The 18,027-nt window shown below is 43.2% G+C and overlaps 1 protein-coding gene across 2 annotated transcripts in view; it reads left to right on the top strand.

The window, feature by feature from the left end:
* The window catches only part of GLI3 (GLI family zinc finger 3), a 285,323-nt gene that overhangs the window by 208,308 nt on the left and 58,988 nt on the right, over nucleotides 1–18,027 (top strand). For both annotated transcript variants that reach the window (XM_067745853.1, XM_067745854.1), the window contains 3 exons: nucleotides 8,405–8,618; nucleotides 9,565–9,678; nucleotides 11,737–11,877. In XM_067745853.1, the coding sequence (XP_067601954.1) occupies nucleotides 8,405–8,618; nucleotides 9,565–9,678; nucleotides 11,737–11,877 (469 nt within the window). The remainder of the gene's footprint in view (nucleotides 1–8,404; nucleotides 8,619–9,564; nucleotides 9,679–11,736; nucleotides 11,878–18,027) is intronic.

Consider the following 18,027-nt stretch of genomic DNA (forward strand, 5'->3'; position numbering starts at 1 on the left):
ATTTTGTGAGCATGTGGGTCCTTACGCGTGGGCTCATTACTTCTTCCGAGGCTGCTGGGTTTTCCAGTGAACTTGCCCCGGGGGGCTTTTATGGATGGACGTGGAAGCTTTACTTTTTTACTTTCAAATAGAAGCACGTGCATGCGTGTGTGTCCCTATACCGACATGTATACAGATGATAATGGCTGTTGGCCTGTTCTCTGCAAAACCGGGAAGAATTGTTCTTCCTTTGAATGGCAGCTGTGGTACAGTAAATTCCACAGCTGGAACCAGAAAGTGGACGACCTCATTAGTGTGACAACCACAAAGTAACCACAAAGTTGGTTTTGATTAGATGCCTCCTTCTCCCCCTTCCTCTCTCTATCCTTGAAGCCAGTTTCTGAAATTTGGGGGCCCCCATGTTACAGTGTGGACTGTTGCCTGACTCCACCTCCAGTACTGGTTTCATGAACAAGAAATAGGAGAGATGGGACACTGAACAGGAAATAGCGTCCTTGGATTCGTCAGCCTATAGAAAACTGGGTTAACTGCAACATGAAGTTTTTTTTTTTCTCTTTTATCAAAGTATAGTTAATTTACAATGGTGTGTTAGTTTCAAGTATACAGCAAAGTGATTCAGTTATACATTTGTGTATATATATTCTTTTTCAAATTATTTTCCATTATAGGTTAGAATTTTTTTTTTTTTTTTTTTTTTTGCGGTACGCGGGCGTCTCACCACTGTGGCCTCTCCCGTTGCGGAGCACAGGCTCCGGACGCGCAGGCTCAGCGGCTATGGCTCACGGGCCCAGCCGCTCCGCGGCATGTGGGATCTTCCCGGACCCGGGCACGAACCCGCGTCCCCCGCATCGGCAGGCAGACACCAGGGAAGCCCCATTATAGGTTATTACAAGATATTGAGTGTAGTTCCCTGTGTTATGTAGTAGGGCCTTGTTTACCTCTTTTATATGTAGTGGCGTGTACATGTTAATCCTAAACTCCTAATTTATCTCTCCCCTGCCCCCTTCCTGGTATCCCCTTTGGCAACCATAAATTTGTTCTCTTTGCCTATGAGTCTGTTTCTGTTTCGTAGATAAGTTCATTTGTGTCAGCATGTTTTATATTCCACATATAAGTGATATCACATGATATTTGTCTTTCTCTGACTGACTTCACCTAGTATGATAATCTGTAGGTCCATCCATGTTGCTGCAGATAGTATTATTTCATTCTTTTTCATTGCTGAGTAGTGTTCCATTGTATGTATATACCACATATTCTTTATTTATTCGTTTGTTGATGGACATTTAGACTGCAGCATGAAGTTTCTTAATCCAATGCCCGACCTGAAGAAATACATTATAAAAGCATCACATGAGTTTCTTTTAAGGAAGTCTTAAAAATTCACATCTGAAGAAAACTGACCAACTAGGGCAGTTGAAAAAAAATGTGTGTATAGGTCGTTAGCATTGATTTTACATTTAAAACTTTTCCTAAGAATATATAGCTGCCACATACTCTTCTCTCCTCTTCACTTTGGGTAAGAGATGGTGACTTTGTGACTCAGGCCTTCCCGTGACCACCCATGTCAGGGCTCTGCTCTGGTTTAATTCTCTCATCAATCTCAGGCCAGCCCAGCTCCATGCCTGGTCCTCCAGGTCAGGGAGGGTTTCCGGAGATGAACCTGGAAACTGATGATGAGCCTTTCGGCTGAGTTCCCCGTCCTTCCCCACATTAGCACAGAGGAACCCCAGCCCTGAGACTCAGTGGAAGGAGATGTTCCATGCAGCTCTAAGGAAAAACTATGATTTTTTTTTTTTTGAAAATGGGTAAATGCCATGTGGATTGACATCATTAAACAATAAAAAGAAACTTTTACCTGTAAGCATGCGGTGGCTGGGTGATCCATCCTCTTGCCATCTTTCTTATACTTCCGATTTATTTTTTTCTTTTTTGGCCATGCTGAACGGCCTGTGGGATCTTAGTTCGCTGACCAGGGGTGGAACCCGTGCCCCCTGCAGTGGAAGCGCAGAGTCCTAACTGCTGGACCGCCAGGGAATTCCCCCGAGTTTTTTGACATTCACTTTTAGTTAGAAACAGACCTCTTCAGTATTGTAATTGGCTCTATCTGCCCTCCCGATATGAAGGACTACAGCGGCTCACATCATGCTGCTTTATTTATTGTACTGGTATTCAGTTATCCAGCCCATCCCCCATCCTCTTATCCTCTACCATATGCAGAGTTCCTGAAGTGTTTTTAAAAGACATTTCAGGATTGTCTCACATGCTATTTTAATTGGTTTTTATCTTTTTGACTTGAATATTAATGACTTTGAAATGCCTGTATGTATAATAGGGTTGAATACATCTTAACAAATGATCTTCTACAGTATGAACTTTTAGTGTCCCCCACTAATATAGCATTTCTGTAATTAAATGTGAATTTACAGATTGATCAGAGAGGCTCTGTACAAATGTTGACGCACATCACTTCCTTGGTGTGAAAAAAATAATGTTTGTTGTGAAAGTCAGTCGTGATTATGAATCTCAAAGTTGTATGTATTGATTATAGTTAATATGTAACTTTCCAGTCACAAATAATTATTTTATTCTTTGGATATATAAAAGGGATCTGTAGAAAGTACTCAGCTAAAACTGGTTGAATTAATGAATGAGTGTGTGGATTTGACAATATTTATTTTTTATTTAAAAAAATTTTTCTATCGAAGTATATTTGATTTACAGTTGTTGTGTTAATTACTGCTGTATAGCAAATTGATTCAGTTATTCAGTTAAACATATTATGATGTTTATTTTAGTTGTTTAACATCCTGTCTTTCTAATTACACCCCAGATTTCAACCAGATTGAGCATAGTTGTTGAGATTCCCAGACAGAAGAGTTCCAGATAAGGGAGGGGTTACTGGGCTATTTACTGCAATATTCAGAAATAAGACCCGGTTTGCAAAATTTGACCCCAGTTTGAAAAGTGTATTGACAAAATGTTACTCCGGATTTGTGATGGAGAATAAATACGTCAAAACTTTCTTAACGATTCAGACTTTGGGAATTTTAACATTAAATTTTTGGAAAATAGAAGAAATAGTTCCCACTCAGACAGCGATTTGCTGATCACTTTTAACTCAGCTCAGAGCAAAGAATAAAAGGGAAATTGACCTCAGTAGTTACCCTTATTTAGCGTTCGGTCCCCAAGTCACTGCCTACCATGTAACGAGTGCTTCTTTAAGGTATTTTATAAAACTAGGACTTCAGTAGCCGTAACTCGGTTCTGATGGGTGAAAATTATACTTGGTGGGAGGACACCATACACACTATAGTCAGAGATCGAAAATCCACACTTTTCTCATTTTCTGCTTTTTAGAAAAATACAGGACAGATTAACATTTGAATTAATTTATTCTGGCTTTCTTTTTTCTTCCTTTTATAATTTTTCAAAAATTCTATTGGAGTAGAGTTGATTTACAGTGTTGTTAGTTTCAGGTGTACAGCACAGTGATTCAGTTATACATATACATATATTCATTCATTTTCAGATGTTTTTCCCATATAGGTTATTGCAGACTGTTCTAACTGTTGTCCTAGAAGACTGTTTCTCCAAGTGTTCTGTGAGGAACGCTAGTCTCTAAAATCTCCTCCAAATGTTGCTACGAACCATATCGGGGCTGGGACATAACACATTCAAGTATTAAGCAGTTCCAGGGACCCCCGGGGCTGTATTCCTCAGACTTTATCACCTTGGTACTTCTTTTTCCTATCCTCCCTAACACTTACTTTTGGGTGACTGTGTTAGCACATTGCTTGGGAAGATCTGGGCCATCTGACACTTTCTAGCGATCTTATCGATTAAATATAGATTAACAATTGCAAGTCACATTCTTATAACCGTGTGTTTTTAATTATCCCATCTCTCATGTAGTCATCTAGAAGAGAAGTAAATGCTATAAAATTTTTTTAAATTATACTTGATTAAATGTTGAGTGAAGAGAATTCAAAAATCAAAACATAAACTTAATTGCTCTTCAGTTGATCCAGAGAAAAGAACAGGGTGAGCAGAAATGTAAAGGCTTTGAGGTCATAAAGTTCAGGTGGACCATGTTTTAGACTAGACTGTGTCCTTCTTTTTTTTTTTTTTTTTTTGCTGTACGCGGGCCTCTCACTGTTGTGGCCTCTCCCGTTCCGGAGCGCAGGCTCAGCAGCCGTGGCTCACGGGCCTAGCCGCTCCGCAGCATGTGGGATCTTCCCGGACTGGGGCACGAACCCACGTCCCCTGTATTGGCAGGCGGACTCTCAACCACTGCGCCACCAGGGAAGCCCGACTGTGTCCTTCTTGAGAGGAGACAGAAGCGATGTATAAAATTTTTCAACAATGTCAATACTTTGTATTTCTAGGAAATTATGGAACGAATACATGAACTGTTTAGGAAGATTTTTTTTCGGGGCTTCTAAAAAGAGAATTTACTTTTCAAAAAAAATTCTGACCTCTGTAAACCAGCAGTCTGTCCTCAGCAGCTGAAGTTCTATAAAAATGCACAGAGGACCTTTGTACTGTTACTACCTTTGTGCTGTTTTATAAACACGTTGTCAGATTGCTTTTCTTTGAAGTGACTGTTCTGAGTTCGGTATGCAGAATAATGGCCCCCAAAGATGTCCACATCTTACTCCCCGGAAGCTGTGAATATATCACCTTACAGGGCCGAAAGAATTGTGTAGCTGTGATTCAGTTAAGAGTTTTTGTTTGTTTATTTGTTTTTTTAATAGTCTTCGTAGCAGCTTTGTGTGTAATAGCAAACCACAACACCGTGAGATGCAGGAAAAGAACGTGCATAGAACATATAAGGAGCGTACATAGCAAGCGTGCTATACTTAGACTCTAAGATACTGTTCAGCAAAGGAAATGATTGGAGCTCAACTCAATGCAGCAACATGAAAAGATATCACAAACACAGTTGTGACCAAAGAAGCTGGATACCAAAGGTTACCTCCAAAGGTTACCACATAGACTTTAACACATCTGAACTTACAGCGTGTGGCCCAGTTTTCCCCAGTTTTGAACTTGCCAGTGGAATCATGCAGTAGGTAATCGTTGGTGTCCAGTTAAGGGTTTTGAGATGAGGAGATGATCAGGTGGCCCTAGTATAATCACAAGGGTCCTTATAAAAGGGAGGCAGGGGGGTGTTGGAGTTAACAGGGAATCAGAGGAGGAGGTTGGGTTGAGGTGGGACCGTGAACCGCGGATGGAAGCAGCCTCTAGAAGCGGGAAGAGGCCAGGTGCCAGGGATTTCCAGAGAAACGCAGTCCTGCCCACCCATCTGAGAATTCTGACCCTCTGGAGCTCTAAGATGGCAAGCGTATTTTGTTTTAAAACAACGAAGTTTGTGGTGATGTGTTGCAGCAGCAGCAAGAAACTCATACCTAATGGGGGTGGTTCGGTCACTCACTGACTCATCTCGAGGGGCTGCCCCGTGCCAGGCAGTGTTCCGGGCACCAGGGGTCAGTGGGGGACAAGACAGACCAGAGCCCAGATCCCCTAGACCTTCCATTGCAGAGGGAGGGAGAGAATATGGTTTCAGAGAGCCTCATCCTGCAGTGAGAATACAAGTGTCAAACAGCAGAGCATCATGGGGCGAGGAGCTGCAGAGGGGGCTTGTTTTGATGGGGGCCTCAGGCTTAGGAGGTCCCTGTGTCTGAGGAGGTGACACCTAAGCTGGAATTTGAGTGACCAAAAGGAAGCAGCTAGGCTGGCCTCTGGAAAGACACAGCAAGTACCCGGATGCAGAGCTTAGGAAGACAGCTCACTTGGGGTCAGAGAGCAGGGGGTGGTGGCCCCGATCCCCTGGCCCCCCCACCACTGGTGGGAAGTTCTCGGACGTTCTTTCCATGCATAGGCTTTGTAATCCGGAGCAAGCAGCCTTCCTTCTAGGAGCTGATGACAGCGCCCGCTCTTGTGGGGTGACACGAGGTCTTCCCCTGTGAGCACTGTTGCCCAGCTCTTTGCACGCAGAGGAGAGAGGGTTTCCCTTGGCAGTCCCTCCTTATGAATAATCAGGGACTGCTAAAAATCGCTGGTCCATCCTGTATGTTCTCATATCCTTTGGAATCTGATAGTTGACATGGATTTTAGGGAAGGTTTATTCCTGTCACCTGGTTTGACCAGCAAAAACGCAGCCCCAAAAGGGGATGTTACCCACATGGGTTGAAAGCTGTCGCAGCCTCTCCTGCATCTGAGATCAGAGACTTTGCACCTGGGGACAGGGGCTGCAGCACCAAAGCTGGTTCTTCCTTTTGTCTTCTACATATTTTTAAAAGTAAAAATCGACCTGCTCTGTCTGGCTCTTAACATTTGTAAATTGCATTACATACAAAACTGAGGGCATTTTCTGCCTTGTGAAACGTTTTCTCGAATGGTCTGGCTTCTTAATTGGGTCCTGACTTTTTTTAGCCCCCCAATATTGGGCCCCCCAGAATGAGAGGTGTACATGACCCAAGGGATCCCCTTCCCAAGCCCACCTGCTCGTTCAAGCTCATGAAACTCAGGAAAGATGCAGGGAGGTTTGTGCAAAGTCCATATCACATTATAAATATGTGTGTAGTGGGGTCTTTTAGCTTTCCTTTGTTTTTTTAATGAACAGAATAAGGTGGTTACACTTAGTAATACCCATTCACCAAAAGGAAAGGGGAGGGGTGGGTTAAATCATTGTGTTTTTTGATGAATGGCTTGTACACCAAAAAATAAATTGGACAAACTGGCATAGAGCTCAGTGAACATGAAATCAGCTATTAGAAGAAAGCTTGTGAACAAATTCTGAGGCAGATATGCATCTTTTGATTAACGCCCTATCAATCATCCACACAGCTACCTTAGCTGAGTCTTGCTGTAATCATTCATGGTTGCTTTCCGAAACACTGGCAGAAACTATAGCGCTGCAGAAACAGAATATTATTAGTGATTTCTCCCTAACTTACTGTGAACAATGACTGTTTTCACCAGGTTTCTGCTCTCCTTTATTAAAGAAATACAATACAGAATGAAAGGAGAGTTCCTCCAAGCCCTGTGAAATTCTCCTAGGGCATTCTTAATGATATTCAGTCTTAAATGGGCAAGCTATTGTAATGCAAGGCTCTCCGTAGGAATAATAGTAATGTAATCCCATTGAAACCACCTTTTTGTGGATTGTAGTCAAATGGGCAAAACGTGGAGTCCCATTAATGAAGGGAGTATGTCTTCGGCGTTATTACTTAAAGTTGTTGAAATGGTTTGAATTTTGTTATTGTAATTATTATAGTCTCAGTTAATGCGCTTAACAGCAATAGTAATTAACCCACCAGATTGGGACATTTGCACGAATTCTGCCTTTGACTTTGCAAGAAACCCTGATTCTTTCTGGGCCTTACACAGCAGGATGGAGAGAATATCTACATATATATATATATATATATATATTTTTTTTTTTTTCCCCCCACTGAGTGTTTTTAAAGGAAGAAATTTTCACAAATGCCATTACAGTGTTTCACGCATTTTTTTAAGCCATCGGCAGATTCCTCGAGAGCGCTTCTTTCTTTTAAGAGGATTGGATTCCTAAACTATGGTGGTGCAGAGGACGATTTGGCACCGCCCACTAGCCCAGAAATCTTTAGGTGATGGTGTGACTTCCTTAGAACTTCCTGTAGCCCGGGAAATACTCTGGCATAATGAAGTGGTGACAGGCATTAGCATGTATAATGGGCGTTAATAGACATTTAATGCTCCTTAGCTGCAAGAGGGAGCGGATGCTCTCCCATTGGAATATTCCTCAATCAAAGCCCATTGATCACCGATTCCAGCCAGGAGAGGTTAATCCATCAGCTTCTGTAACCAGACGGCACTGATGGAAATTCTTTAGGTGGCATTCAGGATGAACCAAGCTTTCCATCTTTACAAACAAATGAGTGATATGACAAGCATGGTGTTCAAAACACATTTAACCAATTGATTTTCTTTCTTCTTGTAATAAGATCTGGAGACTTATGAAAGCGTGCAGGGGGAGCATAGATGAAAAGAATTGCTCCGCGCACGGGAACGTGTGGGATGCGGAGCTGAGAAAAGTACTATAAAGCATGTAGTCACCCATTCTCTTTGTTATAGAAAGTGTGTTATTGCAATAAATAGTTGTTATTGAGCCGATGCCTTTTGCTTCCGTTCTGCTGAAGTTTATCTCAGGTCTGCGTGTCTGTGCCAACGCCCATGCGTGTCCTGTCTGAGCCGTCAGCTTTCTCTAGGAAGTTTCAAGATGTTCGTCGATCATTTTTACCTTCTAATTTAAATGCACAGCCCTGATGCGATTTGGGGACAAAAAACTAGGTATAAAGGTGCACTGGTCTCTGTGTCCCGTGTAAATGATGGTTTTCCCTTTATCTCCCACCCGCAGCCCTGCCCTGAGCTTCACCTACCCTTCTGCACCCGTGTCTCTCCATATGCATCAGCAGATCTTAAGCCGACAGCAGAGCTTAGGCTCGGCCTTTGGACACAGCCCTCCGCTCATCCACCCCGCCCCAACTTTCCCGACACAGAGGCCTATTCCCGGGATCCCTACGGTTCTGAACCCTGTCCAGGTCACCTCCGGCCCTTCCGAGTCCTCACAGGTGAGAGAGACAGCTCGATGACCTGGTCTGTCTTGGGAATCATAGAGGAGAGCCACGGGGCCACATCAGCTATGAATACGCGCAGGCCAGTGGCATCCTCACCGCTTCCATCCTGCAGCCTGTGGTCCCAACCCAGGGCTGTCATCTTCAGATTCTGTGCCGTCGTGTGTATGCTCCTCAAGAAACGAGAGCTTCTTCCACTAGAGTCATTTCAGCCTCGGGCTTCCCTCTGACCCTGTGCTGTCTATAGCCCATTCAGGAAAAATACATCCCATGAGTGGGTTGCTGTCATCCGGTCCCTTTCCCCTGCACTATTAGAGTTCGTTAAAGCCTGGATCCCAGCTCTTTTCCTCTAGCCTTAAAAAGCCCCAGGGAGTTGCTACTTAAGAGTTAAAAACGAAGAGCTGTCTCATGAATGTATATCCTGGCTTTTAAAATATATATATATATTGGAGTATGATTGGTTTACAGTGTTGTGTTACTTTCTGCCGTACAGCAGAGTGAATCAGTTATACATATACATGTATCCACTCTTTTTTAGATTCTTTTCCCATGTAGGTCATTACAGAGTACTGAGTAGAGCTCCCTGTTGCTATACAGTAGGTTCTTATTAGTTATCTGTTTTATATATAATAGTGTGTATATGTCAGTCCCAATCTCCCCTTTATCCCTCCCTCCCCCGCTTCCCCCCTGGTAACTATAAGATTGTTTTCTACATCTGTGACTCTATTTCTGTTTTGTAAATAAGTTCATTTGTACCATTTTTTCAGTATGTCCTGGCTCTGAACACATGTTCTGAACTCTGCTACGTGCAAATACGAGCCCTATCTGTCGTCATTCTGGTGCCAAGGACGCTCGCTATTCTCGACTTGTGTGTTTTAGCTGTGGTCCTACTCATTGATCCGAAGTTAATTTTTGTCTCTGTCCCTGCCAATGTGACCCACAGAACAAGCCCACGAGTGAGTCCGCCGTGACCAGCACCGGCGACCTGGTGCATAATAAACGCTCCAAGATCAAAGCCGATGAAGACCTCCCCAGCCCGGGGCCTCGGGGCCAGCAGGTGAGGGAGGCGCCGGCTCTGGCTCCCTCCAGCCTGGCGTCTTTTCACAGCATTGGCTTGTCTACCGCGTTCTTGGCCTTGGGCGTTACCCACACGTTTAACAAAAGGCCAGGGCTGGAGTACAACTAGGTTTGTTTCTCCAGCTCAGAAGCAGACACACGAAAACGCAGGCAGCTTTGTGGGGTATAAACTGGAGTAAGTGGGTGGATGTGTTTATTGTTGACCAGGGATGTGAACGGGCTTCAGTCCTTGGCCTTGATCTTGGGCCAGAATTACAAGCTCCTGGCTCTCAGCCTGAGCTGGGCAGACCAGGGATATTCCTTATAATGATCATGTTCTTATTTTTTCTTATGTTGCCACTTGCTACTGGCCAGGAGACCCTGCATAGCCAGGAGGGATCCAGCGACAACTAACCTAACCTAAGGCTACTTAGATTCTTGTTCTTTACCCCAAGTCCTGAAAGGACAACTTTAAAAAATTCCAGTCTTGTCTCTGCTGTTACGTAGATCCTGAGCCTCAATTTTAAAAATGTGTAGATTCGGGCTTCCCTGGTGGCGCAGTGGTTAAGAATCCACCTGCGAATGCAGGCGACACGGGTTCGAGCCCTGGACCGGAAAGATCCCACATGCCGCGGAGCAACTAAGCCTGTGCGCCACAACTGCTGAGCCTGCGCTCTAGAGCCCACGAGATGCAACTGCTGAGCCCGCGTGCCACAACTACAGAAGCCCGGGCGCCTAGAGCCTGTGCTCTGCAACAAGAGAAGCCAACGCAATGAGAAGCCCGCACAGCTCAACGAAGAGTAGCCCCCGCTCGCCACAACTAGAGAAACCCACGTGCAGCAACGAAGACCCAACGCAGCCATAAATTAATTAATTTAAAAAAAAAGAATGTGTAGATTCTGCTCGTAATCCTATCTTGTAGGTTCCCTGGGCCTGATACGGAGCTCAATGAGTATAATTCCCAGAGATAGGGGTTGGACGAGAGTCTGGATGTCCACAGAATCTGGACCTTGCAGTGTTCAGGCTGCTTCAGCCCCAACCTGAGAGTGCTTAAGCCCACGTTTCCTTTTTAGGGAGCACTTGGAAGATGGAACGAATGGGTGTCATGGGCTCTGAGAGCCATCCTTCTTCTTGCATGTTGCTGGTTATGCCTAAACACTTGTATACAGCTTTTACCATCTAACCTCAGATTAGATCCCGAATTTGCACACCTCATCATCTCCCAGAATTCTGGAAATCCTTTGTCTTTTCATTTCTGCAAAGCTGCCTTAGAAGACTAGAAAAGACTTTACCGACAAGCTTTAGATGCTATGGTTCTTGGGCAGGGAGTGTACGCTTGGAGACCGGAAGGTGAGCCCAGAAGACATCATCCCTGTAGAAATCCACACAGTGCCTCTCACAGCCTCCAGTGGCAGGGAGAACAGAAACAGAATTAGCAGTAAACCATTTCCCTGGATTCCAACATAGGAGAATAAACAAATTAATATGCTGAAAAGAATTTAACCGAAAGAACAGCCTTTTGGATAAAAGACTCCATCACCTAGTTTCATTGCTTTTCTTAAGAGATGACATCTTAGGTTGCTCTCACCTTGGTATTCAGGACAGCAAATTTGGCCTCAATACCTTACCGACATTCTGGTTTGGACCGTTGCCTTTAATCACAAGTTAACAACCTTCGAAGGCATATTGAGTAAATCTGAAAAAAATGCACACAAATGATTCCATCTTTGGTTTCTTCAATTCACAAAACCCAGCTGATAGACTTGGGCTCTATTTTATTTTCCCCCCAAAAAATTGCATCCGGAGGAAGACAAGCCTACATCAGGTTTTTCATTTCTCTTCTTTTTTTTTTTTTTTTGACTTTTTATTTTATATTGGAGTAGAGTTGATGAACAATGTCGTGATAGCTTCAGGTGTCCAGCAAAGTGATTCATTTATGCATTTTCCCCTTTAGGTTGTTACATAATAGTGAGCAGAGTTCCCTTTCTCTTCTGTCTGCCGTCCCATCGTGTCTGATTTTGTCTCTCTTTCTCCTCCCTTCCCCACCCCTGCCTTTCAGGAACAGCCTGAAGGGACAACCCTGGTGAAGGAGGAAGGGGACAAAGAAGAAAGCAAACAGGAGCCTGAAGTCATCTACGAGACAAACTGCCACTGGGAGGGCTGTTCTCGGGAGTTCGACACCCAGGAGCAGCTGGTGCATGTGAGTGAAGGGGGCCGGGAAGGGGGCTTTACAGCTATGTGACCTTTCCTGCGGGGTCAGTTCCCCTGACCCCATGCTGAGTCAAGTTTCTCAGCTAGCAGCCTAGCAAACTGGAGGGGGCTTGATGACTTTCTGAGAATAAAGAGAACTCTGAGCCACGGTGCTTGACCTGTTCAGTCAGCTAAAGCTGAGTGTAAAATTCAATAACGTCTTCAAGAGAGAGTGTAATGACTCTGATCCCATAAGCGAGAAAACACTGTTTTGAGTTAGCGACTTTGATGGTTATTGAGTAATAGTAAGCTGGACATGAATTATTATTAACCTTTTAACCAAGTTTGATTTTAACCAAGACCCAGTAGCAATCGAAAAAATCATAGAGGTGGGGGAAGTCCTTTTCCTCCCTCCTCCCTTCCCCTCCCCGACCCTTACCAGCTAAGGAGTCTCCCATGATTTTAGGCGTCAGTTGGTACTTGCTGTGAGAAGTGGGTAATGGTTTGCGATAAGCCGTTAGCACAGTTTCTTGACTTGAAGCCAATCCTTGCGGGCCTCACAGTTCCGTGGAAAAAGCAATATATATTTTAAAATGTGTCTAATGATGTATATTTTTGAAAACTGCAATGTGGTCCGACTGAGAACCTCAGCTCGCCTTCCCACACCAGATTCAGAAGTCTTTCCCGTACTCCCTTGCCAGTTATTTCAAATAATGCAGGGTACCCCCATCTACATACCTCATTAGCCCTGTTTCCTTGGCCTGTGCTTCGTCTTTGTTTGGTACTTTCTCAGGCCAGTAGAATCTCCCTGGCACATGGGGCCAGGAGCAGTTGAGATGGAAGGGCATTCGCATCATCAAGGATGACACGATGTCAAAGCACAGGGTTGCATTAAGGCATTGGGATGGTTTGCTGTGTGTAGCCCTTTCATAAGCTTTAAATATGACAGCAAATCTGACAGTAACTTCCTCATGACCCCCCCGCCCCATCACCTACACACACCATACACACCCCCATTCCATTCTCTTTACTTTTACACTCACTTTTTGTTTTTAGATGATCTATATCGCTTGATAACCCTCCTCCGTTTAAACACTAAGATTGTACAATTCCTATTCGTTCTTATCCTCTAATATGTACCACATGCTGCAGTTACATTATAGTGTCAAATATATGGTTTGCCAGGTTTTGAGATCCATCATATACAGAATGTTTTGAGGGCTTACCATGACCTCAGGGTTTCCCCCCCCCCATTTCTTTTTTGATCGTGTCTCCTTGTAATAGTATAGAGAGAATTCTAGATTTCTCTGCACAGCAAGAAACTAGAAAGTCAAGTGTTTTTAATTAAGGTATATTTCCAGATTTTTCCATGAACTTAATTTGATTCTTTCTCTTTAATTTGATGCAAGTGTTATTTTTAAGCCAAGCCTGACTTAACAGCCTTTTATTCTTGCTGATTGTTTTAATGGAAACCACAGACATTGTAACACTAAAGGGGAAAAAAAAAAAAAAAAGCTTGGAATTTTTCTTTTTATGTGGGGAAATAAACCCAAAGAAGAAAGAATGCCAAGAATACCCTCAGTGATAGAGTGAGTGAACATCGTACATGAGAAGAACTGGTGGTACAAAACCTGCCGTCATAAATGAGATGCTGCTAGGCAGTGCTGCTTGCCTTTTAAAACATCCTTCTGAGAGAGGACACGGTCTCATGGTGCCTTTTCTGTGGATAAGTCATTGCAGTTTCCAAGGAGCGCTGTGATTTTTGTTCAGCTGTTAGCAAATGAGGAAGGAAATTCCAAGTCTACATTTAAAAGAAATTGTGTTCCTCATCAAAGGCCAGTCTTGAGATAACATGTTGGGGGGTTGTGGTTATACCATCACATTTTCCCTGCCTTCTATGTCACATGAAAGCTTTTCAAAGACAGTGGTTATTGCAGGTATTTGTATTTAATCTCAGTGGCAAAAGGTTTTAGGTAGGGATGATGCTTTAATGGAGAGATCTGAGTAGTTTTAAGGCAAGGCTGCTTAACCTGTCAACTAAATGGCCACCATGTTGTCTGCTTTCTTATAAAAACTAGGAAATGAATTACATATACACCAGAATTTTTTTATTCCAAATTGGCAAGAAGAAATTCGTGTCAGGATTAGGAGAAAATCCAATGTATTATCTTTACGATATTAATTTTAGTCTGAGATAAATTATATGAGTTAAGGAAACTTAGTTAAGTGAATTAAAAATTTTAACTTACAATAACATAAATAAAGATGCTGGTTTATATCGCTTATTCTCTGCCTTTTCACTCATTATCTGACGTGTAGAAATTCCAAATTTGTACGTGTAAATTGATTTTACTTCACGTGACAGACATATAAGTGCCTTCCTACTCACGGTGAATCTGGTGGCTTCGGCAGTGGCCTGGTGTATTATTTTTTGTAGACTGAATGAATAGCTAGTTGAAATCCACCTAATTACTTGGGTGGCAGATGGAAAAAAGACCAGTGGCAAAAACCAGTTTTTTAAGGACAGAGGAAGCATGAACTATTTGCATTGCTATGACTCTCCTTGGAGAGAGGACATTTTGTGAATTAGTTGAATTTTCCTGCTACACACAACCAAGAGGCAAGGTGTTAAACCATTCTGATGCTCTGCCTTATTTATAGCCATGACCCATTCTTTTTCCCCCTCTTACAGTTAATAGAAAGATTCATGATTCTTCATGGTTGTCTATCTAGTGTCTGACAGTCCCGACTGCCTGCGAAAGCAAGTCACTATCTATAATTGATATCCTCCCGTGGAATAGGGTGCTGGCTGCAATTGAAGGGCTTTGCTGAAAGCTCTTAAATCCTGACAAGTTCTCCCCTTGTTCTGGTTCAGTCGCTGAGCTGCACGGTTGGAATTCCAGAGTCATTTGAACTTGGTGCAGAAGGGAGACATGTGTTTCGCATTAGCAAATCAGAGTTGAAGAGGAGAATTAGGGACTCGGCCGACTTTGCCCGCCAGGTAGTCTCATTTTCAGCGCAATGCACTCCGTGTTCTCTTGAAAAGATGACCCCATCCCATTACTGTCCGAACAGATGGGCTAAATATTGCCTTTGCCTTCTCTTCTCCTCTATTTCAAGCCCCTGTCCTTCTCCCGTAGTGTGTTGATTCCAGGTTTGCCGTGGAGTCTTTCTCACTGGGATGTTTAATTAATTTCTCTTCCCAGCAAGATAATTATAATTGGGCTTCATGACTCTCCAGCTAGTATTAAATGTGTCATAAATTTACTTCTATGCCCAGAAGCTAAGGAGACAGATGTATATTTTTGTTAGCTGGTTTTTTGTTGTACTTTGTCCCCTTCTTAGTAGCAGTTAAAATAAGAGAGTAAGAAGGATATAGAGTACAAAAATTAATTAAAGTGCTTTCGATTAAGACGGAATTTATTATTGATTTGTCAAGATGCCAGCCATTTCTCTTCCCTTGATAGCTGGAAAGCGCAGAGTCTAACATCTCAAAATAATTTGAAAAGTCCACACTTCCCCTTCAATCCCAAATGAATTAGATCCTCTTTTTTTGCTGTCGTGCATTATATATTCCCAAACGCACGACTCTTATATCTGATTCTGAAAGTCGTAGAATATCGGTTCGCCCAGTGTGGTTTCTGTTTTTGTTTTGTTTTGTTGGTTTAGCTTTGTTTACTATGGAAAACAACTCAAATTCTGTCTGCTGGCCTTGCTTCTCACAGAGATGAGAAAGGTTTCCCAACCTTCCTGAGACCCGTTTCCCTCTTGCATTCATTCTGTCCCGGAAGACAGTTCCAGCTCTGGCCCTTGGATGCTTGAAAAATATCCAGCATGCATTGCCTGCAGCCCAAGTTAGTCTCAGGTCCTTTGCTTCTGAATGGCGTTGTGTGTACCACTGATGTTCTGAGAGGCTTAAGAAGAGGAGAAAGGAATACATGTGAAGAAAGAGGAACATGTACCTCGGTGTGCGTCACCACTGCCAGGCGTCTAGTTATGCTTGAAAACATAACTGCTGGTATCCGAAAGAGTAAAAATAGTATAATCACCATAGCTAATGCCCACCTGTTTGCTCTGTCACTGTAATTCGCTTAACTTCTATTACACCAACCCAACCCTTTCTTCCCGTTTAAGGAATAACACATATAATATTCTTTCCAAAGGTCAAATTATTTTTTTACCAGTTTTATTCTGCTTATTCCAGATAAGAATAACCTTATCTGCAGGGAGGGCCTGGGCAGTTACACTGTGCGGGCTCTTGTCTCCTGCCTGTAGGGCCGAACAGCAGAGAACACGAGAGGTGTTTATGTGAGTCCCCAGCTTCAACTGGGTGGCATGTACGTCGCTGTACTCCTTCATTTGTATCATTTAAACGTGGTGTCAAAAATTCACCCTTTTGTACAATGATTAGCCACCTCCTTGGATTTTAAATGCTTTCATATGCTGCGGATTTTGATCTCTAAAAGCGTGCTGAAGTTTCCTTTATGAGAAGAACACAGTTATAATCACCTTTGCTGCCATGTGAACACACATTCTGTACATCGGCAGCATGAAAATGAAAGGCTTTCTTCTTAATATCGTAGAGGTTTAGATACAAAGGAAGCACACCTAATCTGCAAAGAATTGATGCGTCCGTAGGAATACGGGAGCGTGTTAGGATGTGGTGAAGACATTACTTTCATATTAATACCGTGTTCCCAAATTTGCATTTTAAATGTTTTCCAGCTAATTTTGGTCCCTTTGCGTAAGTTGCATTGTGTATCTTTCCCTAAGAGAAGATGGAGTTTAAGATGTGATCGGGGCCTCCGATAAGAGGCAGACATAGATTTGTGTGCACATAAAACCTAAAATGAAGGAGTGAAGATTTTGATCTCATTTTCCCTACATCGATGCTAGTTAATTTAGTGACTCTAATTATTTGGAAATAACTGCATGGAAAAATGTAGACGAAGAACCAGCAACTTCAAAGCCATCCTTTGACAATCGTGCCCCAGGGGTCACGTTCTTTTTCAAGTTACTGGCTAAATTGCACCTGCAGAAATTGTTCCCATAAAGACACTCGGGAGATTAGACTGAGTGGGGGGCATGGAGGGCTGTGTGGTCCACCAGTGAGAGCCTCCCGGCACCAGTGGAATTCTGAGTGGCAGCGCCATCTCTGCCCTGACCCTTGGGATGACCTCCCTGGAACCATTTGACCCTTTAGAACGTTATTTTCTCACTTATCATACTGTGAAACAGCCGTGAAAATAAGTGCCGTCCCCCACGTCCAAGGCCAAACAGAGATCTCATGCAGGAGGCCTAATGAGAAACAGACAGAGGGTCTCAAAGAGGTGACTCGTCTCTCTGTTTCATGTATTTGTGTTTTGCAGGGCGGAGTGGGGGAGGGGTGGGCAGTGGCGCTGTTGGGTTTTGTGGCCTCTGTGTATTAGCTCTAAGGCTTATTTCATATTCATTGTTGCTGAACTGAGGTGTGCATTTGACCGAAGCTGGAGATCCCGTTCTCTTCCCCCAGTGTGGTTCTAACGGATGGGACTTGGCCGAGACATTTCACCTCTTCCAACCTTGGTTTTAGTAAAAGCAAGGGAAGGGTTCAAAGTGGATCGTCCTTAGGCTAAGAATGGCAGGCAGGTTTCATTTCAGGTACAAACCTACTGGCCGGCAGTCACTTGGGGTGCTGAGCTGCGCTCTTCCCCACTTGCAGCTGCAGAGGCAGGGGGGTAAGGATGATGCAAAGCCTGCCATGGACGAGGTTTCGCAGCAGACAGGTACTCACTGTATGTTTTCCGAAGTCCTCCAACTCTGTAGATTAAGTGCACTCCAGAACAATTGTGGTTAATTTTTCTAGGGGGTGGTATGTTAATTACTTGAGCAATGATTGTATTATTAAAATTCTCTCTTTACTAATGCTCCTTCACCCGTGAATGAAGAACAACAAATCAATATTTTAAATAAGATACAATGGGTATCGAATCATATCTTAGTTACTTTCTTAAATTTGTTCATCCGTTTTAGACCCCATGAAATATTTCATCAAAACCTTCATCCGAATAACTGTTTACTGCCTTTGGGGAGGATTTTTCTATCAAAAGCTTTTTGATTGGTTCTGAATGATACTCTAGGTGAGATTCTGGATTCTGCTAATAATTAGTTCCCTGGAATA

This window comes from Pseudorca crassidens, chromosome 8, assembly GCF_039906515.1.
Source record: "Pseudorca crassidens isolate mPseCra1 chromosome 8, mPseCra1.hap1, whole genome shotgun sequence".
Lineage (NCBI taxonomy): Eukaryota > Metazoa > Chordata > Mammalia > Artiodactyla > Delphinidae > Pseudorca > Pseudorca crassidens.